At 41.3% G+C, this 25,655-nt stretch overlaps 2 protein-coding genes across 7 annotated transcripts in view; one reads left to right on the forward strand and one right to left on the reverse strand.

Annotated features, from left to right (window-relative positions):
• On the forward strand, window positions 1–4,577 carry psmc5 (proteasome 26S subunit, ATPase 5). Of its 4 annotated transcripts, none has more exons than XM_006807526.3 (12): window positions 1–101; window positions 1,937–2,011; window positions 2,098–2,167; window positions 2,258–2,355; window positions 2,442–2,498; window positions 2,652–2,882; window positions 3,115–3,241; window positions 3,335–3,525; window positions 3,866–3,964; window positions 4,050–4,160; window positions 4,245–4,331; window positions 4,409–4,577. In XM_006807526.3, the coding sequence occupies exons 1-12, from the start codon at window positions 78–80 to the stop codon at window positions 4,460–4,462; spliced, it is 1,224 nt and encodes a 407-aa protein (XP_006807589.1). In that variant the 5' UTR covers window positions 1–77; the 3' UTR covers window positions 4,463–4,577. The 4 variants fall into 4 exon arrangements, with proteins under 4 accessions (XP_006807589.1, XP_006807590.1, XP_035771089.1 ...); XM_006807527.3 differs by having other exon boundaries at window positions 30–101; window positions 1,940–2,011; XM_035915196.2 differs by lacking the exon at window positions 1–101 and adding an exon at window positions 113–332.
• The window catches only part of LOC102776940 (MAGUK p55 subfamily member 3-like), a 27,228-nt gene continuing 5,822 nt past the window's right edge, over window positions 4,250–25,655 (reverse strand). Inside the window, exons 2-20 of one of the 3 annotated variants that reach the window (XM_035915195.2) lie at window positions 17,297–17,350; window positions 16,884–17,002; window positions 15,983–16,060; window positions 15,807–15,887; window positions 15,182–15,319; window positions 13,664–13,745; window positions 13,144–13,229; window positions 12,977–13,051; window positions 12,096–12,292; window positions 11,935–11,999; window positions 11,428–11,445; window positions 11,101–11,142; window positions 9,315–9,380; window positions 8,933–9,091; window positions 7,798–7,878; window positions 6,939–7,032; window positions 6,703–6,811; window positions 6,010–6,129; window positions 4,250–5,260 (exon numbers count right to left, since the gene is read on the reverse strand). In XM_035915195.2, coding sequence (XP_035771088.2) covers window positions 5,081–5,260; window positions 6,010–6,129; window positions 6,703–6,811; window positions 6,939–7,032; window positions 7,798–7,878; window positions 8,933–9,091; window positions 9,315–9,380; window positions 11,101–11,142; window positions 11,428–11,445; window positions 11,935–11,999; window positions 12,096–12,292; window positions 12,977–13,051; window positions 13,144–13,229; window positions 13,664–13,745; window positions 15,182–15,319; window positions 15,807–15,887; window positions 15,983–16,060; window positions 16,884–17,002; window positions 17,297–17,333 — 1,827 coding nt within the window. In that variant the 5' untranslated portion in view covers window positions 17,334–17,350 and the 3' untranslated portion in view covers window positions 4,250–5,080. Of the gene's footprint in view, window positions 5,261–6,009; window positions 6,130–6,702; window positions 6,812–6,938; window positions 7,033–7,797; window positions 7,879–8,932; window positions 9,092–9,314; window positions 9,381–11,100; window positions 11,143–11,427; window positions 11,446–11,934; window positions 12,000–12,095; window positions 12,293–12,976; window positions 13,052–13,143; window positions 13,230–13,663; window positions 13,746–15,181; window positions 15,320–15,806; window positions 15,888–15,982; window positions 16,061–16,883; window positions 17,003–17,296; window positions 17,459–25,655 lie in introns of all 3 variants that reach the window. The other 2 variants (XM_035915194.2, XM_006807524.3) reach the window with 2 other exon arrangements.

Here is a 25,655-nt window from a genome sequence, read left to right on the forward strand (position 1 = left end):
AATACCACGAAGACGCGCCACTTACCGGAAATAGCGCCTGGTCTGCAGTGGCTTTAACCGGATGTAGAAATTTCAAGATGGAGGTGGACGGAATTGATCATGTAGGTGTATTTTTTTCCCTGCCGCTTTGTTGCTTTTATGACTGCCATGCGAAGGAAACATTTCTGTTTTGCTGTGGGCCTAATAGTTTATTCAAAATCGGTTGTTTGAGGGAAGGATGCGGGACTTCAGTGTAAAAACGGAAACGTCACTTCATTGAAAGCAGCGATTGTGCCGGTTTGCTGTCTCATTGTAGCTAACCCAGCTAGCTTCTCACGATGACTGGCAGTAAGGTGCGGACAGTTTATTCTATTCTTAGCTTTTTTGACCACACAGAGGTGCTTATTTCAGCATATTATGAGAGATATATATCTGAGTTTATTATACGGGAAACACCAAGCGTTACTTTATTAATATACGTGCACGTCTGTACGTAAGCTAACTGATGTTAGTTTGCTAATGAACTGTAATTGTTGGGAGAAAGTAAGCGTCACACGCTTTAACGCTTATTGTTACATAGGTTGTTTAGGGTTTTTTTTGTATTCCTTGCCTAAAAGACATTTCCTGTGTTGGTGCTACTGGTTAGGCCTAATGGCTAATGTAAACAGTGGTCAATTTCAACCAGTTCAGTCCACCAATTTAATCAATGAAAATTGGACAAATGTGCATTTCTATTCTTCTTCTAAAATATTAGATAATGTCAAGCTCGGCATACACTGTTTACTGATAAATGTTGTGTACTTTGCATTGTCCAACATAAGATACTCTCATCGGGCATGTACGTTGGACTTTTCGGGACCACAAAAAGCTAATGTAGATGATTTATATGCTGCTGGGTAATCTAAAATAATGTTCGCGGGAAAAATGTTACAGTTCCTCAGTATTTTTACAGCATAAGTCTGTAGGCTGCTATATAATTGGTATCTTAATCTTCAACTTTAAATGTAGTGGCGTAAATGCTATAGTAGGAAAAAGAGACGTGGTTTGCATCCTTCAGGAGATATCTGCCTAACTAAAACTGTATGCATAGAGGCTGCTTCATATTGAGGGTATACAGAGTACACAGTGACGTCTCTGCTCCAATTTAGCATTGCGTTTTGGCTGGAGCCTATTCCAGCTGTCATAGGGCCAGTGGCAGGGTACATCATGGACAGGTCGCCAGTCTTTTGCAGGGCTAATTCATATATACAACTATTCGTGCTCACATTCACACCGTCACCAATTAATCTTACACCACCTTGGACTGGATTCAAACCCAGAACCTTCCTGCTGTGATACAGCAGTGTTAACCACCATACCACACTTGATGGACAACTTTTAAGTTGCAAATGGGGACTAAAGGAAAGGCACTTGAGAATTCATTTGACCCAGTTTGCTGTCGGTTCTGTCAAAATCATCATCACTCACACAAATTGGCAGGCAGCATAGCAATCAACTGGCCAACATACTTTCTTAGCTTAAAACAAGAATGAAACAAAATTGATGGCTTATAAACGCAGTCATTGATTGATGCATATTTAACCTCCTAAGACCCGAACTCTTCCACGGCATGCATTTTTAATTTCTCTTTGATATTTGGGCTGATTGGGACCCAATGAATGTAAAAATAAAGAATTACCAGATTTTTTTTTTTTAACCTAATTTTTGTTTCTAAGAAAAATGAGAGCCACATATGAAGATATTCCTTTAAAATTTCAATAGAACAGTAGCAGTATAATGTCCTCGTAAGTGGATATCAGGCCCTTGTGGAGCAAAATTGAGTATTTTGGTCTAAATAACCCAAAATGTGATGTCCACATATGTGGATGCCAGGTCCTAGGAGGTTAAATATGCCATATTTAAATGTTCAAGAGCTCGCTGTGAAGAAGTTGCACCATGTTGCAATGTGTTTCTTTAGCAGATGGAGATGGGGGAGAGTAAAGGTGGATCAGGTCTGCGGCAGTACTACTTATCTAAGATAGAAGAGTTGCAGGTGAGGAAATGAAAAATCATTTTTGTTTTTGTTGCTTTTTAACGCACGCTTGCCCGTCAGGCCTGACCTGCTTTTTTTCTTCATAGTTGACTGTGAACGAGAAGAGTCAGAATCTCAGACGTCTGCAGGCACAGAGAAATGAGCTCAATGCCAAAGGTATGGTGCTTTATCTTCCTGCCACATTACTGGGAATTGTGTCATTCTGATGTACACAGTCAGACATTTCCTTTGTTACTTTGGTCTCAGTGCGTCTCCTTCGTGAGGAGCTGCAGCTACTACAGGAACAGGGATCCTACGTGGGAGAGGTGGTGAGGGTCATGGACAAAAAGAAAGTGCTAGTTAAGGTATGCTGTGTACATTCACCATGCAGCATTCTTCTTTTTGAATCAGTCGTGGACAGTTTTAATTTATGTCTGTTCATCATTTTCAGGTGCATCCAGAGGGAAAGTTTGTGGTGGATGTGGACAAAAACATTGACATCAATGATGTGAGTATTATAAAACCTGAGTCCATTTGTAATATTTATTGTAAAGTATGATGGAGCTAAACAAGAAAGAAAATGTATTTTACTCATAAAATAAGTACCAGGAATCAGGAAACCTAAACTGTTCTGTTATTATTTCTGTCAAATTGCCACTAGGTGACTCCAAACTGTCGTGTAGCTCTGCGTAACGACAGCTACACCTTGCACAAGATCCTTCCTAACAAGGTGGACCCTCTGGTGTCCCTCATGATGGTGGAGAAGGTGCCGGACTCCACCTATGAAATGATCGGCGGCCTGGATAAGCAGATCAAGGAGATCAAAGAAGTGATTGAGCTGCCCGTCAAACACCCCGAGCTGTTCGAGGCTTTAGGCATTGCCCAGCCCAAGGTGGGTATTTGACAAGAGAGCCGATGGTACGAATTTCAGAAGTTTCTCTTAGGGTTTTATAATCATATCTTTGACACATTTTCTCGTCTTGTTGCCTGCCCATCATTCACTTCAGTCCTAAAACATGAAAAGCAAAGAGAGGGGGAAAACAGATAATTTCATTAAATCGGTTAACTAAAGCTACACTTGTCGCATCTGTGTAGGTGGTTCAGATTTTCCTTTGTGCTTGCAGGGAGTGCTGCTCTATGGCCCCCCAGGTACAGGGAAGACCCTCCTTGCCAGAGCTGTGGCCCATCACACTGACTGCACCTTCATCAGGGTGTCTGGATCAGAGCTGGTCCAGAAATTCATCGGAGAGGGTGTGTGCCTTTTCTTTCCTGTACACTGGGATCGAATTGATCCCCATGTTTTTAATAACTGGTTTTGGTTAATTTCTCCCTGGCTGTTCGCAGGTGCCCGTATGGTGCGAGAACTCTTTGTCATGGCGAGAGAGCATGCTCCGTCCATCATCTTCATGGATGAGATAGACTCCATCGGCTCATCTCGGCTGGAGGGAGGCTCAGGCGGGGACAGTGAGGTGCAGAGGACGATGCTGGAGCTGCTCAATCAGCTGGATGGCTTCGAAGCAACCAAGAACATCAAGGTACTGCAGAAGATCACTGTGTAGTCTCATATCCTTACTATGAACACTGAGGTGTAGTGTTATGTGCACAGGACAGCCTCTTAAAACATGCGTCACTGATGACATTTCGGCTTGCTGTATAGGTTCTTTATGCATAAATGACATTTTGTGGTACAACTGGTATTTATTTATATGCCAGCATCACCTAAAGTTGCTGATGACTACAGAAGACCTTTATAATATTTCGAAACAACTAATGCTGCATTTGTTAAATGTTCATGAGTGCCAAACATGGGCGTTAAAGTATTAAATAACCCCAATTATTCAAATATACTTAATAGTATGTCGTCCATCTCTGCAGGTCATCATGGCCACTAACCGTATTGACATCTTGGATTCAGCTCTGCTCCGGCCAGGCAGGATTGACAGGAAGATCGAGTTTCCGCCTCCCAACGAAGAGGTAGTGAATCGTTATACCCTTTAGCGTGTTTACTCAAACATGCTGAGTTTTTTGTATCTAAGCACACTTAATTATGCGCCCACAGGCCCGTCTGGATATTCTGAAGATCCACTCCAGGAAGATGAATCTGACTCGCGGCATTAACCTGAGGAAGATTGCAGAGTTGATGCCTGGAGCTTCTGGTGCTGAGGTTAAGGTAAGAATTAACCTGCTAAATGGAAGCTGTGTTAAATGAGGAACTACATCATTAAATTTCCCCTACTGCATTTGTGTATTATAGGGCGTCTGCACAGAGGCAGGGATGTATGCTCTGAGAGAACGGAGAGTGCACGTCACTCAGGAGGACTTTGAGATGGCGGTGGCAAAGGTCAGTATAACCTAAAGCTAATTTTTGAATGCAGTGTTCACGTCTTGCACTATACTAACGCAGTTTAACTTTATCAGGTCATGCAGAAAGACAGTGAGAAGAACATGTCCATCAAGAAGCTTTGGAAGTAAAAGGCCTTGTGTATTCTTGCACACAATGCAACCACATATGTATATTTCCCTTTTGTTTATGGTTTATAATTGTTTCATGAGTGTGATCCGTCAGTAAAATAGTTTCCCCAATAAACAGAGTTGGTCTTGTTTTATTTCTTAAGCAAATGTAGACAAATTCAACCCACTTCACTAAACTCAAACTATTGTCAAAGCAAAATCAGTCATATGGTCTTCAGATTTCTTCTGCTTTACAGTTAACATATTCAATATGGCACTTCACATTATAGCTGCTGTTATAATAGGGGGCTTACATAGCTGACCACACTGAGTGCAGATGTTTTTGACAACAAGTTGCTGTAGGAACTTTGTCCTGCATGCTTGTACTACATACCTTTCTCATATAAAGCCACTGCACTATCAGGATATACGGTATGTACACCAGCACTATCTGACTACTGTGGTCATTCTATGCTGACCACTTTGCAACAGGCCTGTTGAATGTTCTTTTACAGTGACTCACATACTCATTTGTGGAATGGTTACACGGCAGTAAAACACTGGATCAGTCCAAATGCTCAGCACCTTCAGAGGCACGCCATAGTTCTGTCCTCTTCTTCTATTTGGAAGGTCAGCTGGCTAGCGCCTCACCCAGGACGCAGGCACCCACTGTGGCTCCATCTGTACTTTTTCCAATACAACCTGGAGCTCTGCTAAGGCACTAGCTGGCTCTTCCTTTACCAACACGTAGTCGACCCAGTGGCCGTAGCATTCGTCCATTTGCTCTGCCGACTGCTTCATTTCCTGCAAGTCATCGTCCTGGAGAGGAAGAGAGACAAGTGTTTAGCTGCTAATACACTCTGCTCAAGAACAGTTAAACTAATGACCATATGGAATTTCTCTATTCTTACTCAGTACCCTTCAGAGCTGACATGTAAGATATTAAGACATTGTCAAAATGTGACTTTTTGAACGTGGCACGATTTTTGGTCCCAGACAGGCTGGGAAACTGCTGATCTACTGAAACCATCTCTCAGAATTTGGCATAAACAACATGAAAGCATGGATCCATCCCATCTTCAGGCTGTTGTTGGTGTGGGGGGATATTATCTTGGCATCATTTAAATGCCACAGCCCACCTGAGTATTGTTGCTGACCACGTCCATCTGTTAAAGACCACAGTGTCATCATCTTTTGTTGGCTGCTTCCAACAGGATAGCATACCATACTATGACACAGCTCATTCACTTCACTGTATTCAAATGACCTTCACAGACACCAACATATTTGGCTGTGTGTTTGTACAACTAAGTAACTTTAACTTTTTTAAGCAGTTTATATTAAACATAAAATGCTCACACACTGAGTTTAAATGCATGCCATGTGAAGAAAAGCTTTATTTACTGAGCTTCAATCAGCCTTTTGATATGATGCCTTTCTCAACAAAACAAACAACGCAAGATTACCTTAGTCTGAACTAAGCCTTTGTAAGCTTCATTTATATTCCACCATCAATAAGTTTAGAAAGTGTACTGCACGTCTGGCAGGTTTGATGTGGGATCACTCACCGTGACCCCTACGCTGAGTGAGGAAGAGGAGCCAAACTGCTTTCTCTGACCATCACCGATGCGAAGCCTTACAAAGATGACATATGGTTTGAACTCAGCGGTGCGGAGAGTCTTCAATGCCTGAATGTGATAAGACCAATCAGCCATTTACAAACTCCCATATAAAAATCCCACAGAGCTTTTTCTATGCTGAGAAGATATACTGCACAAACAGACGACCATATAAAGTCAAATCAATGTTTAAGTATAAAAGACTGCACAATTATCAGAGAGGATATTCTTTTTGAAGCAAACAGAAACAGCCTGTGAGCCACTAAAAATGTTAAAACAAACATTTTTGATGATTTATTACTGGTTTCATGTTGGCAGACAGTTGCACAAAATAAAGTGAAAAATCAATTTGCCTGATATCATGCATTTCTATCACTTGTCTCCAGGCTCCGGAAAGCTTCACAGGTCTGGACGCAGGCAACAGATCAATCCAATTTCATTTGAAAATACCATAATATGAAATGTATTCCAATATTGCACATACTACACATGTATATGGCACGATGTGGCCAATATGCAACCTGCTGTCTTTACTTCTTTTAAAGAAGAAGGCACTTTTACATTGACACAGAGGAAATTCGATTTAAATGAGAAGTGTATTTGGTTGGCAGTGCCGCCTACCATATTTTTAAAAACACTTACCTCTGGCTGCACATCCACCAGACAGACCTTGTTCTGATCCAAAACTCTGTGAATGGAGTCCAAACTGGTGCCATAGAGATTCTCTTTATACTCGCCGTACTCAATAAACCTGCAGAAACACATCACCACTAACGAGTTAATTAAATTAACTAAAATGCTGAAACGCTTCAATTAACCCTTTTGTGTTCTATAATTTTTTTTGCACTTCATCAGAAAACATTGTTCCCAGCACTCACTTGCCATTCTGGATGTCTGCCTCAAAAGCAGCTTTACTGATGAAGTGGTACTCCACTCCTTCTCTCTCATGACTCTTCCTGGCTCGAGTGGTGTCTTCAGGGCGCAGTTGGTCAGCAGAAAGAGCAAGTTGGAAAATAAGACACAAGATACTGGATGCTTGTATGTTTCTGGATATCTCATTAAGCTCGATACTGATTGCATTAAAAAGCAGTGCGTTTACTGTAAAATCAACTTGCAAAGAGATACTTGTCTCAGTCAGTACCAGTTCTCTTTTTTATGTTTCGCCAATGAGTTATTAAAAGCTGAACATCTTTCCAACTACACCAAAGTCTGCAACTCCCTGTCACAGACATCCACAAGCTCCATGTATGACTCGTTGTTTATTTTGGCGTGTTTTAAAGTCTCTCGTACTGAATCGTCACAGTTGTTAAACTGGGGAAAACAGCAGCTATGATGGTGACGTTAAATGATTCACCGTCTCACAGTCTGCCTGTGCAGAGATTAGATGCACACACCTCCCTTGAATTAGGCAGTGGGTTGCCAGGTTGGTGCGACAGATGGGTTTGGAAGCATTGAAGGAACGGCTGTTGTGAAATGGTGTCATAACTAACAAAACTGAATTGGAATGGTATGTGGTGTGTGGATTGTTTGTTTAATAATCTGGAAACTTGTGTAATATTTTGAGGGTCACGCAAATTATGGGAGTTTCCTGAGAGAAATGTAAAGGTTGAGTGTGTTTGCAGGTATCAAGTGCCAAAGAACAAAGTGCCTTATACTCACTCGAAAGCTCTTTTACTTCACTCTTATGAATCCAGTGCAAACACTTACAGTCAATTAGAAAAGATAAACAACACTTACGAGGCACAGCCAAACCGTACCGCCGCAGATTCTCAGCAATCACCTTCTGTTTGAGCTCAGCGATCCGTGTTCCAAGTGAACCTATGACCATACAAACAGCATAGCTAGTTTATATAAGATGAACTTGGAACATGTGTGTATAGAACTGGGCAAAAGTTCACTCATTGTGGGCATGAATAACATGGTAGTTTGGAGTTTTTAATGATTTCTTTGAACTGTTCCTTTTCCAGGATGAAATGATTGTACAGCATACATCTGTAATCTCTTAAAGAAAATCCCAGGAAGTTTGTGCACAAGTCTGAATCTTTTTGGATTTTCTCACAGGGCCAAAGTTATGCATTAATATACACACTAATATTTGGATTTTTAAATTTGAAAGGCTAAAGTTGATTTAAATTGGCTGGTTTTGAGCGTACTTTCAATGTGGTTAAGGTCGTGTTTTTTTCGAAGGCCGGTTCACAATCATATTAGCCTGCTTTATCCATTCCAAAACATCCAGTTTTGCCCAAGTTTCAGTTGTCTAGCTGTTTATCTGACTCTAATTCGAAGGTAGTCTTCCTCCACGATTCCATACACTTTGTGTAACGTACCAACATTACAAACAAACAGCCCCAGAGCATGATGCTACCTCCACCAGTGTTCTCAGGTTTGAAAACCTCAGCATTACTTGTCCAAACATACCAACGGTCATTACCACCATAAAGCTCAATATTGGTCTCATCTGACCATGAAACTCTTGTCCATAAGGCATTTGCTTTATCCATAAAGTCCATAAAGACTTTGATGAAGTCGATTTTGGAACAGAGACTTCGTCCTTGGTCGGCGCTCTCAGTTCATAGTGATGTAAAACTCACTTCACTGTGACGCTGCTATTCCAGCAGTTTCCACTTCATGACAGGTTTGACTCCTGGTGGTTCCTGAACATCCTAAAGAATTTTGAGGTTGACTTCACCGTGTCAAGTTAAAATACTATTTTAACATTGTAAACACAGATTTGAGTTTATGCACATAAAGAACAGTTAAATTAAAATCCTGAAACTACCATGACATTCATAACCCGTGATGCCTGTATCTGAATTTCTCATCACAACAACTGTAGTTTCTTCGCTGTAAAAATTCACTCCAATTGACGAACCTATGAGTGTTATAAGGCGAGGTCTCTCTCCAGGACGTGGAAAATATTGTGCGACTTCCTCGTAAATCAGGAACTCTGTGTGATTGGCGTCAGGAGTGTGCGCTTCACCAGGAGAACCCTGGCGATCTTTCCTGTGGCGGAAGCTTCTGCGTAGGCTAGCTGTTAAAGACATGAAGGTAGCCTTAGGGTACACATATGCTACTGCACTGATCCACACTTATACAAATCCAATAAATACACCAAAATCCAGCCCATGTATTGCAGATCACTCTGCCACTTTGATATTAAGAAACAGGTTTGAGGTAGCTGAAAATCGCATGTCAAAACAGTATCACACAAGACACACACAGTGGACAACACCATTAGATATCAGTAAGAGTACCTGAGTAAAAATCCCATGAGAAAGCATGGCCACAGAAGGCAGGGGCTGCCTTACTCTTGGGAGAAACTACAACTTATATTAGACCATTGAGTAAAGCATTTTATTTTATTTTATTATTTCTTTTGAAACAGAATAAAAAGCCATGCATGCTGTGTCTAACTTCTTAAAGGACAGAGTAATTACTATCAGCATGACGCATGATGACGGGCCATTTGCAGCACATTGAGATGGCATGAGGCGCCACATGAACACTGAGAAGCTCGATGGCTGTAGCACACAAGGCAAAAAGCCTGCCAGCCTAATCATACCCTAACAGGCTATATTTATATTAAAATTTGTTTGATTTTACAGAGGAAAAAAAAAATCTAAGCTCATATTGGCACTAAAGAAAGTTGGGTTCCTAAAGTTGTTACATCCTATCCTAAGAAGAACATGGGGATGTGCAGTAAACCCGATGGCAATCCATCCGGAAGTTGCTGAGGTGTTTCATTTAAAAACCACAAAAAAATGGTTATATTACTAGGGTGACCAGGTTTCCTCATTCATTTGTTACTGCTCATCAATCATTTTCTTCTCTGGCTCCAATTTCCAAAAGTCAACACTGCCCAAGTGCAGTTTCACATGTCACTGTATTACCATCAATGCCACGCTCAATGAGAAACTCACTTTAGTTATTGCTGCAATATGATGGAAAAGACTACAAAAAACAAAAAACACATAAAAACTGCGTAACTACAACTACAATTACGCTACAGTGATATGAGAGACTGAAACACTGAGCTTTTATGCAGTTTCTGGTTACTGTTCAGTTAGCATAGACAAGAATATGATGTTAAGTACCACAGTACATGTGAGAATCAGTAGAAATGTTTGGCTCAAAAAAAAAAATGCTGATCTATGGATGCATCCCTGCTGATAATCAAAGAAAAGTTTGGTAGTTTTAGTTCATTAGGTGAACTAAAAAGGATCAGTTAGAAAAGTGGAATAAACAACTTTAAGACTCCACTATTGAACCATAAAAACGATATTCTTTATGGTGAAACAAAGTTTTTAATAGGACTCAATGCAATCTGTGAAAAAACTAAATACACCCCATAACTCAGTACACCGACTCTTCTTTTTCAGCCATTCTGCTGTAGTTTTGCTGATGGACTTCATTGTCCTGTTGTGTGACCAAATTTGTGCCAAGCTTTCACTGCTGGACAGACAGCCTCACATTTGACTCTGGAATACACACGGAGGAGTTTATGGTCGACTCAATGACTGCAATGAGTTTGATACATGAAAATTTTACACTACCTCTCAGCATTAGTATCCCATATCATCTCATACAAACATACCATTTGTCCCATGTTTAGCTTGTTGGAAACTGGTCACCCTAGTTGCCACTACAGGAACGTCTAAATGAAATTACACTACATTAAGGCAGCTGTAGAGATATTTCAGCTCTAGGGGACAGATGGGTGTGGACATGGTTTAGGGGAGAAAAAAAAAAAGAAGGTCAAAATGGTGTGAACAAACACCCACTGAAGCAGTCACATCCTGGAAGCCCAGCCAACCTACTGGTGAGAATTTCTTGTGTAGTGGTCACACACGTGGACTGTTTTCTGTTTGACGGTTATCTGGCCTAACCCTCAATAATCAATGAAGCAACACAAAGCAATCCAGTCTCACACAATCTGAGGAATAATATGCACACTCGAAAAGAAAAAGCTTAGCACACAGACTGAGCGAAAGATGTGATGTTGCAGTGATTAACATAAACTCACTGATTGTGCTTGCTCACCTATGTCCTTTCCATTCACAGCACTCTTATTGTCACAGTCTTCTGTTGGATGGCAATCGGGAAGAGAAGACAGGGTAAGAGGAGGGAGGAGGTGTTGGGGGTACTTTAACGTGAGAACACAGCAGGTTAGGAGAGGATTTGTGGCAATTAAAGAAACTGTAAAGGCAAAACATGGCACAGTGTGGATGGGGAGGAGGAAAGTGACCAAAATTTGTGTTTCAGATGGGTCGATGAGAATTTCATACAGAAATTCAGGCAAGAAAAACATGGAGCCAGTCCAAACTGGGGATGAGAGATGGTTGCTAAAATGAAGGGTTTTCTACGTACCTCTATCGGCCCGTTCATCTGAAGTTAGCAAAGCAAGGAATAATACACAGTATCACTGTAGAGTGTGACATAGAGTATTCGGCGACCCCTAGTGTACATTCAGCTCTCTCAAATTCACAATGCTGGTCTCATAACTGTCACTGTATCCATGCTTGGAGATCCTCAACCATCTTCTTTCTCTACTGGAAAGACTTTAATTTTTTTAAAAATTAAGAATAACTGGATAATCAGATTTTTAAAGGAGAGAAACCATTTTACTACTGCATCTTTTTGTAGATGCAAGAAAAGGACTTGCATCATTTCATCTTTTAAATTGGATTTAAGAAATTAAAGTGATGGATTATGCATTTCCCCCCCTCAGAGATTAATCTTTGATCCCCTCCTTCTCTTTATAATCTCTCTTTTAGGACCTCCTTGGATAGATTAGATTTGACCCACAACAGAAGATGTGTGTTGAGATCTAAGAGTCTAAAACATTTGCGCTTGTATATAGTAAGTAATGCTTACATGTGGGAGCTTTTGGGGAAATGGGAGCAGACACGGAACCCATTTTCATCCTGTATCTCAGTCGCCTGGGAAGAAAAACAAAAACATTTTCAAAAATGTATTACTGATAAAAAAAAGGCAGCTTTTTAACATCTGATACACAGACTGTTGATGCAAGCTACCTCTCCTGAAACTGCACCGAAGGGATGAGGGCAGCGCGCAGGTTACAGTCGCCCACCCTCTTGGCCTGCCACCAGGTGGGGTCCTCCTGGCTAACAACCTGAAGAACGTCACCCCGTTTAAAGGGAAGTCCTGCCTCCTGGCACGGGGTTGCTTTGTCCTCAAAAGGTGTGTAATCAAATAAAGCCCGGATGTAGACCTTTAAAAAGAAGGAGGAATATTCTGTTAAAAACTTTATCATCTCTGTATTTATTTAACTCTATTCATTATATACAGAAAAGTGTAAGATACTTTGGTGAATACACATATAGTGCTGTGCAAAAGTCTCGAGCCACTCGTCAGTATGTCTACACATAACAGACGACTAAGCCAATAACAATTTTAAACTGTATCTTTAGACACTTTGTTACTATCAGCCTGACACAGATCCAAGATCCAGCAGAGATCTGACACAGGCTGAAGCAACAACTGGTCGCTGAAGCCTCATCAGGCTTTCATTCCAAGGAAAGAAAGCTGAAAATGGACTGGAGAAAAAAAAAAATCTGTGGCAACAGGTCTTATGGAGTAATGAACCCTAATTAGACATTTTTGATTCCAGTCGTTATCAGTTTGCACAGAAGAGATCAGGAGAGATACAACAGTGAGTGGAGGTTCTGTCATGGTTTGGGGTATTTATTTTATTTTTTAAATGAGGGGTGGATCATGACATTTTTTTCCCCCACAGTTCTGTAATTCAGCAAGTTGCACAATCAAACATTTGCTCATACGCAACACTAAAGGGCAAGGTAAAGAGGATACATGTGAATAAACCTTGATAAAGGGCGGAGTGGTTGTTGCCTTCCATAAGAAAAGCCTGCGTACTCACGCAGCAAGCATTCCTAACCTTGCTTTCTTTCATTTTATCGTCATCTGCAACAGCTGGGATGATTTTCAGTGTGATGGAGCCTTGTGATTGGGACTAAAAAAACAACAACAACAGAGCACCACCATGATCGGCTGCCAGCTACAAGAATCATTGTATCTGAACTAGTCCGATTCCACATTTATTACCAGTATCTGACTAATTTCATCTGGCCTTTTGTGGGTTATCAGGTTTCCGTTGACCTCTCGAAGCTCATCCCCTACATGCACCAGACCTGGAAACACAAGCACAGCACGCAGGGGGAATACAGCTAAAGAAATGCCCAATACACAGATTCTTAGAATATAAACCTGAAATGTGAACAAAAGACGATTTTGTGTTGCCAGTATGTCAATAACATTACTATGGCAACATCCAGACGCAAACCTAGTTTGTATTCTCAAAATATGCAATCTCGTGGCACTAATCTCACGGATTTGATTTCTGTTACAGTTCACAGGGTTATGCAATGTAATCTACTCACATCTCTCTCAGTATATCAGTAGTGCTAAGAAAGTCCCACTGGGTAGCGTTAGCATCCACAGTAATAGAGACTGTTTCTATCGGCAGATTATACTATAGTGCTGTTCCATTACGCATTTGATTTTCCACATAAAAAATATCTGGCATTTAAAGTTCAGTAGAAATGTTTTGCAAACTCAGTCTCACCACTCCGGTCAGCTGCGCCTCCCCTCATGATTCGGGCCACAATTACAGCTCCTGTTGCTTCATCTCTCCGAATAGTCGCTCCCTGTTTATACAAGCACGCACATTAATAAATAAGATGTATTCATAGCAAATCTCATCCCAAAGTCACTAAGCTGGCCTAATCCTCCGACTGGAGGAAGAGGCTCCCAATTTGCAGCTAGTTGTAATTGGAAAGATCAATAACTGACTGAAGCTAAATGTCAAAATGGTACGTGAATGAAGAGTCTGATACCCCATCATCAATATTGCCTACTTCTTTGTGCTTCTACTAAAAGTTCATGCAATTTAATGACATTTAAATGCTGTAATTACAGGTTTAGCTTCAATCACTGTTTGCTACTCTGGGTTACAGCTACATTTTTAGCTTTAAGTAAATCATGTGTTAGTTTGACATTTTAGAAGATGTAATGTACTTATTTCCTTTCCTACTGAGAGCTGGATGAAGAGATAAACACTAATTTCATGTCTGTGTACTCACAGCATGAAGGTGCAGTCAGCAGACAGTTAGCTTAGCTTAACAGTCTTAAATCTGGAAACAGGGGGGAACTGTTAGCTTGGCTATGGACCAAGTGGTCTGTGAGGCTTTGACAAAACTTCTGAATCTTATATTTTGTGTCAACAATGAAACTCAGCCAAAGTCTAATCTACAGCTAGCTGCTTGTTGATATAAAAGTAGGATCGCATTAGCCGTATATATTTTTTCTGTGGATTTTGTAGACACTCATTCATACTTCAGATTTATCCAAGACTGTTCATTGAAGTTCATTAAAGTAAAGTTCTTGAGGACAGGATGAGGATTTCCAGTTGTACAGTGTAACATTCTTGCATTTACGTAGCACTTTGTTCTTCTTACCGACAAATCAAAGTATTAGTAAGTTATACAACTTATATAAGAGACAGCCGTTGGTTTAATACCCGAACAACCAATTCCTTAAAAATAGTCTGCTTTGATGATTTTTTTCTGCTATCCTGCAGAGCGTCATTTGTAGCACATCACCCTCTTTTACCGATGTTTGAAAATCTCTGGATGGGGAAGGAGGCAACTTGTCCCACTTACTGGGACCAGTTTAAGAGTCAATAAATATCTGAAAATGACCCGGCTCTGTAATGTCTTCTACAGCCTCCTGTACACAGGTTCTAACTTGTGAATGAAGCAGTGAGTGCCGGCAGGTTGGGGTTGATCTTTTCCACATATGAGTATGACTGCTCCTCTTTATCGATGCCCTTCATAAAGTTGTTTCAAACTCCAATTTAACAGGTTCAAATAAAGCTGTTGATTTCACCTTCATAGGAAAATCTAATATCAATCATCAGCACATATTTGATACTCAGTAGGAATATTTATTTGCTTTTTTGTGCGCGTTTCTTATAATCTGATTTACTGAATCAGTTTCATTTCTCTTATATTTCATTAGCAGTAGTTTTCAAAAAGCAGGTACTAGTTTAATGAAAAGCCAAACTGCACCCTTAGACACTTACCAGTGGCTCCTTGTTCTTCACCAGCCGAACGATCTTCACAGACTCTTCCTCCAGGTCATCGTCCAGATCGTCTGGGAGCGGTGGCAGCACAGGGTCAAATTTCTTTTGAGCCACTGTGTCATGAGCCGATAGCACTGCCTGAATCACAAGCCAAGATTTAGGAGCTCGATCAACAGAGATAAAAGGATCCAGAAAAGAAGGTTACAGCACGTAGGAAACATACACGATTTCTGGGGAAAAGAAAACTGAGGGAATAAAATGAACGTTCTGATTCCACAGCTATCATCAATTCCCAGAATGCTTCCCAGACAGCCAACAACCTGAGCATAATCACTTGATCAGAGTAATTAGGCAGTCTTGTGTGTGTCTAGGGGATGGGGAAGGGGTACAGACAGCTCTGACGGTGGTGTTATGTAATAAATGTGGAAAAATCAGAGGTGTGCAGGGCAAAAATACTCTGAAGCAGCATTATTAAAGAGATCAAACCTCAGAAGGAAAGAGAGGATGTCTAGATGTAGCAAGGGAGAGGTATGGACTAGCATTTATCAGCTTCTTTATGCAGGCTGAAAAAAGCTGTGTGTGCGTGCATGCGTGCGTGTGTGTGCGCGCGTGCGTGCGTGTACACCTTGAGATGAGGAGTGCTCAAGAGGAGCAGCAGTTCTTGCTCATCATCCTCCAGTGGCCCATTCTGAAGCTCTTCTGCTAGCTGGTGATTGAAATCAGAAAATTACTGCTTTAAGTATTTCAAAGTATTCTTCTAGTCACCAGAGAAAATATATATTCACTTCTAGTTGCACTTACATCCTCTGCCAAACAGGAGGCACTGTGCAGGACTGGAGTGGGGCTGTGTTTCTCATACTGCTTCAGTTTTTCATGGATCTGGATGTAAAGCAAGAAGCAACAAAACCACAAATGCAGATCATTAATTTTTAATGAAAAAACAAACAAACAAACAAACAAACATCATATATGATGTGTACCGTTTTATAACCAGCCACTATGTTAGGTAAAGTTGTTCAACAGTTTGTTAACACAAATATCCAATCACATAGCAGCAGCTCAATGCAGACATGTAGACAAGGTCAAGACAACCTGCTCAGGTCCAAACTGAGCATCACATCGAGAAGGAAATGCAATTTAAGTGACTTTGAACAGGGCATGATTGTTTGTGTCAGACAGGCTGGTCTGAGTATTTCTACTGATCTACCGGGATTTTCCCACACAACCATCTGTAGGGTTTACAGGGAATAGTCAGAAAAAGAGAAAATATCCACTGAGAGGCAGTTCACTGGGTGAAAATGACTTGTTGATGTCAGAGGAGAAGAATCAAACTGCTTCAAGCTGACAGGAAGGAAAAAGTAAGTCACACAACCACTCATTTAATGGTTCGGTTTTTATATAGCTCTCTTTTGACTATACTTGAGCACTCAAAGTGCTTTACACAACATGTCTGATTCACCTATTCACACACCCTCACAGTTTTTTTCTGTGCTTTGTGTCCAACATCCAATTGTAAATGGACGGTTTTGGAACAACTCGTGGTTCAGCAGTGACCCATGAGTAGATGTCATCTACACCGTAGCAATTAAACTTAATGTGCATGTACAGTAATCCAGCATGTGTGAAAAAAACTAAAAAAACTAAATAAAATATCTGAATCACAATTACAGTAGTCACTTCTACTCTGATGTATCCACTATACCTTCATGAGGTATCCAATGCTTTTCTCGCTGAAGACATCTTTGAGGAAGACCAGGTCTTCTTTGTGGTTGGCATCAGGGTGAAGCTGAGACGTGAGCAGAGCCAGGATCTCATGCAGCCCTTGAGTATTTAAAAAAAGAAAAAGAAATCATGCTGTGTATTTATGACTGAGTCAAAGAACAATTTCTATCTAGAAATGCATCGTACATAATAACCACCTTCATCAACAAAGAGACTGTATGGATTCTCTCTTTAGCTCACCGATGTTTATAATAATATGCTTTCCCATATCATCCCCCCTTTCAAATTCCAACAGTTTATCCATATTAATGTAATAATGCTTTATTCCAGCACATAATTTATTCAGAACTACATAAAAAGCTTCAGACCATGAACGAGCCTGAGCATGTGTACCTGTGCTTGCAGATACGATGGGCATGGCTTCAATCATTCAGAGGCGGCAGGAGGCTGCGGAGAGGTTGGAGGGGGAGAGAGGAAACAGTTCTCTCAAATAATTCCCTCTTCTGTTTTGTTTTGTTCCTCACATGAGGCCGAGACAGAATCACAGAGAACAACCTGGGATGAAAACAAAGAACACAACATACGACCATATCAGTGAGGACGCCTCAGAGCGCCATTAAGAGACCCAGGACTCATTGTGAGATTCGTCTCTGTGCATTGCAACTTCATGTACTATTTCTGCATCCAGCACCTGATATTTGGCAGTCATGTGCATGTGACTAAATGCACTGGTTTTGGATCTTTTGCTGTGTTATTATCGGAATGTCATTATTTTTAATTCACTGTAAGATTAAACAAGAGAAAAAAAACAGATATGCTTCTTTTAAAAAAAACATCCCTGGCAAAAAACGTCTGTTTGATTGTGATGCTTACAGAGAGGACAGCGAACTCCATGCAGCACATAATTGGTCATTTAAAACCAATACCCAAATGCGAATACATTTTTCAAAGGGCAGCCCTGCTTTGACAGTGATGAATGGACCCATTACTGCACTCAAGTTCCAGTATAATTAATATTTGCTCTCATTACCGAGGCATAAAGCATTAATTTCATTTCAAACTGTGCGACTGCTCATTTGAAGAGAAGCAAGGTCAGATAATGATACCAGGCACTTTTGTCCAATAGGATTCTTTACCTTGTCACCATGACAACACTATAGTATATGTGACTGATAAGCTTTTTGCAGTTAAACAGAGCCGTTTCACATTGAGTAATGAAAGTCTTTAATAATGTTGCATTCAGGTCTTTTGTATATTAGAATACTTTTACTCACAATCATTCATGTGCAATCATCATACATGGCTTCCCTTCTCACTTCCAGATACATTTTTAACCACACTCCTCATTAACTGCCAATGAACACATGTGGCTGAAGTGGTGCAAGCTTCACCTGCAAAACCAGCTATTTTTGGATAATCCTGATCAAGGTTGCAGACTAAACAGAATACGTGTTTAGATGGAGAGCTTCTACTTTATTTGCAGGGCATTCAGAAAATTGTCCTTGGGCTGAATATCCCGGCTGTCACAGGCCGAGAAACAGAACACACTCTGGAGAGGTTGCCAATCTATCAACCAACTCACATTCACATCTACAGCCAGTGTGGAATAATCTAACATGCATGTCTTTGGAATGTGGGATGAAGCTAAAGCACCTCAAGAGAACTCACTCAAACGCTGGCAGAACATGGATGGATTCGAACCCAGGACCCTCTAGTTGTGAGGTGACGGCACCTGCTGTCCTGGATAAAGTGGAAGAAAATGGATGAAGCCTTATGTTTAAATGTTTAGATTGGTCCTCATTGACTGATTTTGAAGTGTAAGTAAAGAGTTAAGACGAGTTAAGACAAGTTAAGATGTCATTAATGAATCTTGTTTTAGAGAGCCCAGGAGCTTAGATTTGGCCCAATGTTCATCCTCCAACAGGACAGTTACCAACACAGCTGAGAAACTGCAAGCTATGGGCATTCAATTTGAAATAGCATTGCAGATGTGACATTCAAGTGCCAGATCTCAGTTGTAATGCATCCCTCTTTTCTCACATTTATCCAGTTCAGGATTGTGAGGTGCTAGAACCTATCCAGGGTGTCATAGTGTGAGAGGCAGGGTGCACCCTGGACAGACCAATTTATCACAGGACTCTGTAGGAAAGGATGAACTTTTAAGATATAGGCCCAGATTTTTTATTTTTTTTATTCCAAGAAAAAACTCTAACCAAGTCTGATCAAACTGGCTGTTTGTTTCCAACAAAACGCCCAAGTTAAGTTTGACAGTTACTTCACAGGCCAGGTAAATCATAATGTTCACTAGTTAATAAAAACAGATTTTTAAGATCAAAATTAATACGCAGACATATTGGCAGATGTGTTTTTTCCCTCTTTCTGACACACAAAACACAGATTTCTCTAAAATTTGTTGTGTTTCATCATTTACTCTGCCCAAGCCTGCTCAGATCAGCTGGTTGTTGCCAATAAGGAGGTTGCATAGTGCCCTCTGGTGGACAAACTATGCAATGGCACTGATGACATGACTGAAGGGTGTTTCTCTTTGCTTTTAAATTACTGGCTGTTATAAATACTGATAATGAATGACCAGAGAGTGGCCATGCCATCCCCAGTGCAGCTTGCTGTGAGCACATTCTGCTTTTAGCTCGACCGTCATGGGGATGAATCCTGCTGAGTCAGATGAGGTTACAGACTTCACAGGTAATCCTTTTGAGAGACTTAAAAAAAAAAAAGTTCTGCAAAACAACCATTCCTTTTTTGTTTTTCCACTTTATTCATTTTTCAACCCGCATCCTGACCTTTTTGTTTTTGATGTTTTCCAGGAGTTTGCGGCAGAGAGTCCTGGGGAAGTTCAGTCATTAATTCTGAGAATGAAAGCAGTTTTCATTACCACTGTCATGTTCTAGTTTTCCTTAAAAGGAAAAATAAAAAAATCGATTATTTTAGAAAACCAGCCTTTGATACCCAGAAAACTCTCCCTTAATCTAAAAATCAATCTCGCCTGACTCACATCCAATCACGAACCCTCACATTCTTGCACTTAAAAGGACAAAAACCATCGATATAAACCTAATGATGGTCAACCACGACTATGCTGGTAAAACCTTTAATACAAGAAGAAAACTGTATGTCTCTTAATACTGGACTATGCCTTTTCCTCTAGAGCTGTTGGTATCTGTTATTTATTTTAATTAACAGTCCCTATATTAGTGCAGCAGGTGGAGCAGCTATTCCAGACCAGCTGCTACATACCCTCATAACTGCTCCTGGAATTGCTGGCTATGTAGGTGGGAGGCTAAATCTCCCCTCTGAGCTTAGCTCACAGCTGTGGGAGAGCCTCATAAAATACCAGGTGAGCAGAGCGCACAGTGTGTATGCAGTCTTCACAGTCTCATCCTACACACATTCCTTCATTACCGACAGTGCTGAGAGGCCATGCAGCCGATTGTGTTACAAACGTATACGAGTAAACAGCATCTCTATGGAGATAAATAAGGATGTTAGTTAAACAAAGGGCTGTCTTTTTTAAAATCTCTGCACATTTTCTTCACAGCTTGAAAGAATCTCAGCCAGCTCTCCACATGTATAAAAGACATTTCTTTGTTGTAAAATGCATATTTTCCCATCTACACTGGACTAAAATTTATTCCAGTCATCCAAAGCAGTGTTTAGAAAAATGTCAACCAAGCACGTCACAAACTTTCACCTCTCCGCATCACTTTACACCACAGACTGTACAAGAGTCAGAGCCTGTACTTCAAAGTCAACCTTTGGATAAGTCTAAATCTAACTCTGGGTTTTCTGTACTATAAAGGTGGTTTACTTCTTATCACAGTAAATCACCATGGTAACTCATGCACTGAACTCAACCTGCCCTGCAGCAGGTTATGTTTCAGATCAGAGGTGTGAAATCACTGCCTACTGACCAATCAATTCTCCAGAAACAGCGTGACCATCTTGAGAAGATTCCTGAGAGGGCGAGTAGGAGGATAGGATCCTGCTCCTGATGAGCAGGATAGGACAGATTCTTGGATGCAACTTTATTCCTTAAACCCTCACCCTCCTGTCACCAGTCAAACAAACAAACAAACAAAAACTGTATTATTATATAAACATTAATATATGATCCTGCACCTACTTTATCTATAACATTTAATATAACAATAAATGTCTAAATAGATCCAGTTTAGTTTCAGAGCTCTGATGTGCAGCCGTCATGTTAGAAATCAACAGCAGAACTGCTAAAAACAATTTCACAACAGGATTAATACAGGATCTGAAAAACAGTGCACCTGTTTCTACTTGCTGATCTTCAATTAAATTCACATGTAGACCAAGCCTGTATTTAAATTCTGCTTTAAAAAAATACTCATTGCTTGCTCTCAGACTGTTAAACACCAATTAACTTAATAAAATACTCTATTATAAGCCATCAGATTCCCCTTAATGATTCAGCTGTGATTCTGATACGCCTGTTATTTTCACAGTTAGACTCTTATCTGGCTTTGCTTGCAGGCTTCAAATAGACTAAAATTCTGTAATACAGTAGGTCTTTTCCAGTCTTACTGACCAAAGCACTTAAAGATTGAGCATTCATACAGAGATTTGATTCTAAACTAATGTTCAGTACCTTTTCCTTTCACACACACTGTTTGTCTGGAGCATCTGTGTTGCTTTCAATCTGCGTTATGCATTTCTTACTGTGTAAAATCAGCCACTGTGATTGGTTAACTGCTGCCAATGTCTTCCCTTTCACATGAACCTGCTCATAGCTAGAATGAGAAACCCTGCATTAATTTAGCATGTGGATAAGCAGCTTTGTGTGACCGTTTATACTTACGTTGGTAAGTGAATCCAGATAATGGAAAGATACCCTGGCTATGTTGAATGTGCTTTGTGGCATGCGGCCCAGGTCTGAAAAGTAAGCCAATTCAAAGCTCAACTTGCTTTCTTTATGACAGCCAGCAGAAAAAACTGCCTTTTCTGCTAATATAAAGAAGCCTAACGCCACACTTATCTTAATATAAGAAAAAGCAGCATAGTTTCTGTTATTTAATTGCTTTCCTGTTACTTTGATGCAGTATGAATGGAGGAAAAGCTGTTCAACTTAAGAAAATACAGTTAAGTCTATAATTTATGCTGTACTTCACTTCTATTCCACTACTTATTCCAGAAGCTGAAAAACAAGTAGATGACTTTGTGCAACATTAGAAAAACATCATCAGAAGTCTATTGGGCCACATTTAAAACAAAAACAATCATTTTTTTAAAGGTAGAAGAACACTTCTCCGACTTCAATCCCCAACGTATGTGGCAAGGACTCCAGACCATTACAGACTACAGGACCATCAAACCCTTCCCCACATCCTCTGATGTCTCCTTCCTCAACGAACTCAACTTTTATGCTCGTTTTGCGCAAGGGAATCCAACAACTGCAACTAAAGCAGAGGGGACTCTGGACCACCAACCACTGACTCTCTCCCCCACCGATGTAGGAGCGGTGCTGAGCAGGATTGATGTCCACAATGCTGCAGGTCCTGATGGGATCCCCGGGCGTGTTCTCAGAGCGTGTTCTGGGGAGCTTGCAGGAGCGCTGACAGACATATTCAACCTGTCCTTGGTCCACGCTGTAGTACTGGTCTGTTTCAAATCTACCTCCACCTCCGTCCCGATACCCAAAAACTCCAAACCATCAAGCCTCGATGACTACCACCCAGTAGCCCTCACCCCCATCACTACAAAGTGCTTAGAGCAGCTGGTCCTAGCACACTTCAAATCCTGTCTCCCCCCCACCCTGGACCCCCACCAATTCGCATACCGTCAGAACAGGAGCACAGGGGATGCAGTCTCCATCGCACTTCACTCTGTCCTCTCACACCTGGACAACAACAACACATACGCCAGGATACTGTTTATAGACTTCAGTTCAGCGTTCAATACAATCCTCCCCTCACAACTCATCAGGAACCTGACAGACCTGGGCATCAGTGGGAACTGATGTGTAAATGGTTACTGGACTTCCTGACCAGCCAGCCCCAACATGTCCGGCTGGATAACCGCTGCTCATCTACCATCACAATGAACACCTTTGTACCACAAGGCTGTGTGATGAGCCCTTTCCTCTACTCACTCTTCACCCATGACTGCAGACCTGCCGATGGTTCCAACACAATCATTAAGTTTGCAGATGACACCATGGTGATTGGCCTCATGAGGCCGATGAGGCCGCCTACAGGGAGGAAGTGGATTGTCTGGCTGAGTGGTGCGACACCAACAACCTGCTGCTCAACACCGAGAAGAGCTCATCGTGGACTACAGGAGGAATGCTGACCCATATTCACCCATCTACATTAAAGGGACGGCTGTGGAGCGTGTGAGCAGCTTCAAGTTCCTGGGAGTCCACATTTCTGAGGATCTCATCTGGATGACCAGCTCAAAGCTGGTAAAGAAGGCTCACCAGCGCGTCTTCTTCCTGAGGACTCTGAGGAAGAACCACCTGTCCTCAGACATCCTGGTGAACTTCTACCGCTGCACCATCGAGAGCATCCTGACTAACTGTATAAGAGTCTGGTACGGGAACTGCTCTGCCTTGGACCGGAAGGCATTGCAGAGGGTCGTGAAAACCGCCCAGCGCATTGCCAGAGCACCACATCCTGCCATAAATGACATCTACAGGAAGCGGTGCCTGAAAAGGGCTCGGAAAATCATCAAAGACCCCAGTCACCCATCACATGGACTCTTCAACCTCCTGCCCTCTGGGAGGCGCTACAGGAGCCTCCGGACTAAGACCACCAGGTACCAGAACAGCTTCTTCCCCACAGCTGTCAGACTCCTGAACTCTGCCTCCTGACATCTGACCCACATTAAACTCATGGACTGAACATACACACACCCACAACTGAACACACACACACACACACACAGGACAAAAAACAAACAAATGGCCAACTGTACCATCATACAGACAATAATAAGATAGACTGAACCACCACTCACAACCGCTAGCACTTTATATAAGCTATGTAGAAATTAGTCATATATCTCACTGATCTAAACTGCACTACTGTAAATTAGGGCGAGAGGCGGGGTACACCCTGGACAGGTCGCCAGTCTGTCGCAGGGCCAACACACAGGGACAGACAACCATTCGCACTCACATTCACTCGCACATTCACACCTAGTGGCAATTTGGATTATCCAATTAACCTATCCCCACAAGCTGCATGTCTTTGGACGGTGGGAGGAAGCTGGAGTACCCGGAGGGAACCCACGCAAACACGGGGAGAACATGCAAACTCCACACAGAAAGACCCCGGCCTGATGGTGGAATTGAACTCAGGACCTTCTTGCTGTGTGGCAACAGTGCTAACCACCGTGCCACCGTGCTGCCCCACTACAGCCTGTACATACTTATAATTATAGCATATTCATAACATAACTTCATACCGTGTACATTGTAACATACCCATAATAGACCCATATTTTGTACCCCCATACCTATAATAGACCCATTCTTGTAATATGTCTATATTATTGCTAATATACATTTGTAATATATCTATATTATTGCTAAAGCACTTTCTGGATGGATGCAAACTGCATTCCGTTGCCTTGTACTTGTGACATGTGCAATGACACTAAAGTTGAATTCTATTCTATTCTATTTTTCCTTTTAGCAGCAACATTTCCTTCGTGATGGAAATGACAAAGTAATCCTGCAGCAGTTTCTTGTGGTTTTGAAGGCTGGCAAATCAACCCGCCTCACATCGACAAACACACCCCTGACGTTCGACAACAAAAGACAGAACCGCCTGATCAGCACAATGACAGTGAAGCAAGCCATCAAGCTCTCTTCCAATTTCATTACGGTTAAGATGCATAACTGAGATCTATCACGCTCATGAATTTGCCTCGTTACTGCCGATTATAATTACACAAATCACTTACAGCTATTGGGGGATCATTTCTACTTCTGGTAGAGTTTTTAAAAACAATAACCAATTGTTTTTTGTCATCTTGTGTCTCATATTCTGACAAATTAACAATAGTCTTGGGTTCATTATTTGTCACGTTCTGTCAATTCTTTGTCACATTTCCCCCTGATAGGCTGATGAAAACATACTCGCTGCCAAGGAAATGTCTTTTTTGGAAAATGCTGATTGAAGACAGGATGGCGCTACGCCAGAATGGCAATTAGAATGAACCGCCACGGCACAAACAATCCTTCATTTGGCTGGTGACAAGTGCCCATGGCAGCCAGGCTGGGGCTATATTTGAAGTGTTTAAGATGTAAGATTTAATTGGACTGCTGAGTGTTGTTGAAAACAATCTGCTTTGAAAAGCGTTAGTAAATATTGTAAAGTGAGCCTCTTATTTTGCCGTGATCAGCTGAAAATGAACGCCATTACTAATGGTAACCACGGTGCATTTTCTACCACAGTAACACACTCAGTCACATGATGGTCACCTGTGTTTGGGAGCAACTTTAAGTTTAATGTCTCAAAACAAATAAACAAACAAAAAAAGGATATTTTAATCTGCCACATAGGCCACAGCCAGTCGTTATTGCTCATATGAGAGAGGTGGTCTAGCTCTGGCTAAAAATAAACGCACTGGAGACTTTGTTTGTTACACCTGAAACCCCTTCACTTTCAGAAATCCTCATAGGTGCTGGAAACATTCCTCTGAGATTCTGATCCAAATTGACAAGATAACATCACACAGCTGCTGCAAATTTGTTGGACACACG

Source organism: Neolamprologus brichardi, chromosome 8 (assembly GCF_056152115.1).
Source record: "Neolamprologus brichardi isolate AB-2024 chromosome 8, ASM5615211v1, whole genome shotgun sequence".
In the NCBI taxonomy this organism is placed as follows: Eukaryota; Metazoa; Chordata; class Actinopteri; order Cichliformes; family Cichlidae; genus Neolamprologus; species Neolamprologus brichardi.

Excerpts from the sequence above, each read along its gene's own strand:
- psmc5 (XM_006807526.3), top strand. The coding sequence starts at position 78 with ATGGAGGTGGACGGAATTGATCAT. Across the intron at positions 102-1,936 it reads AGGTGGACGGAATTGATCAT|CAGATGGAGATGGGGGAGAG; the intron begins GTAGGTGTATTT and ends GTGTTTCTTTAG. Across the intron at positions 2,168-2,257 it reads AAATGAGCTCAATGCCAAAG|TGCGTCTCCTTCGTGAGGAG; the intron begins GTATGGTGCTTT and ends CTTTGGTCTCAG.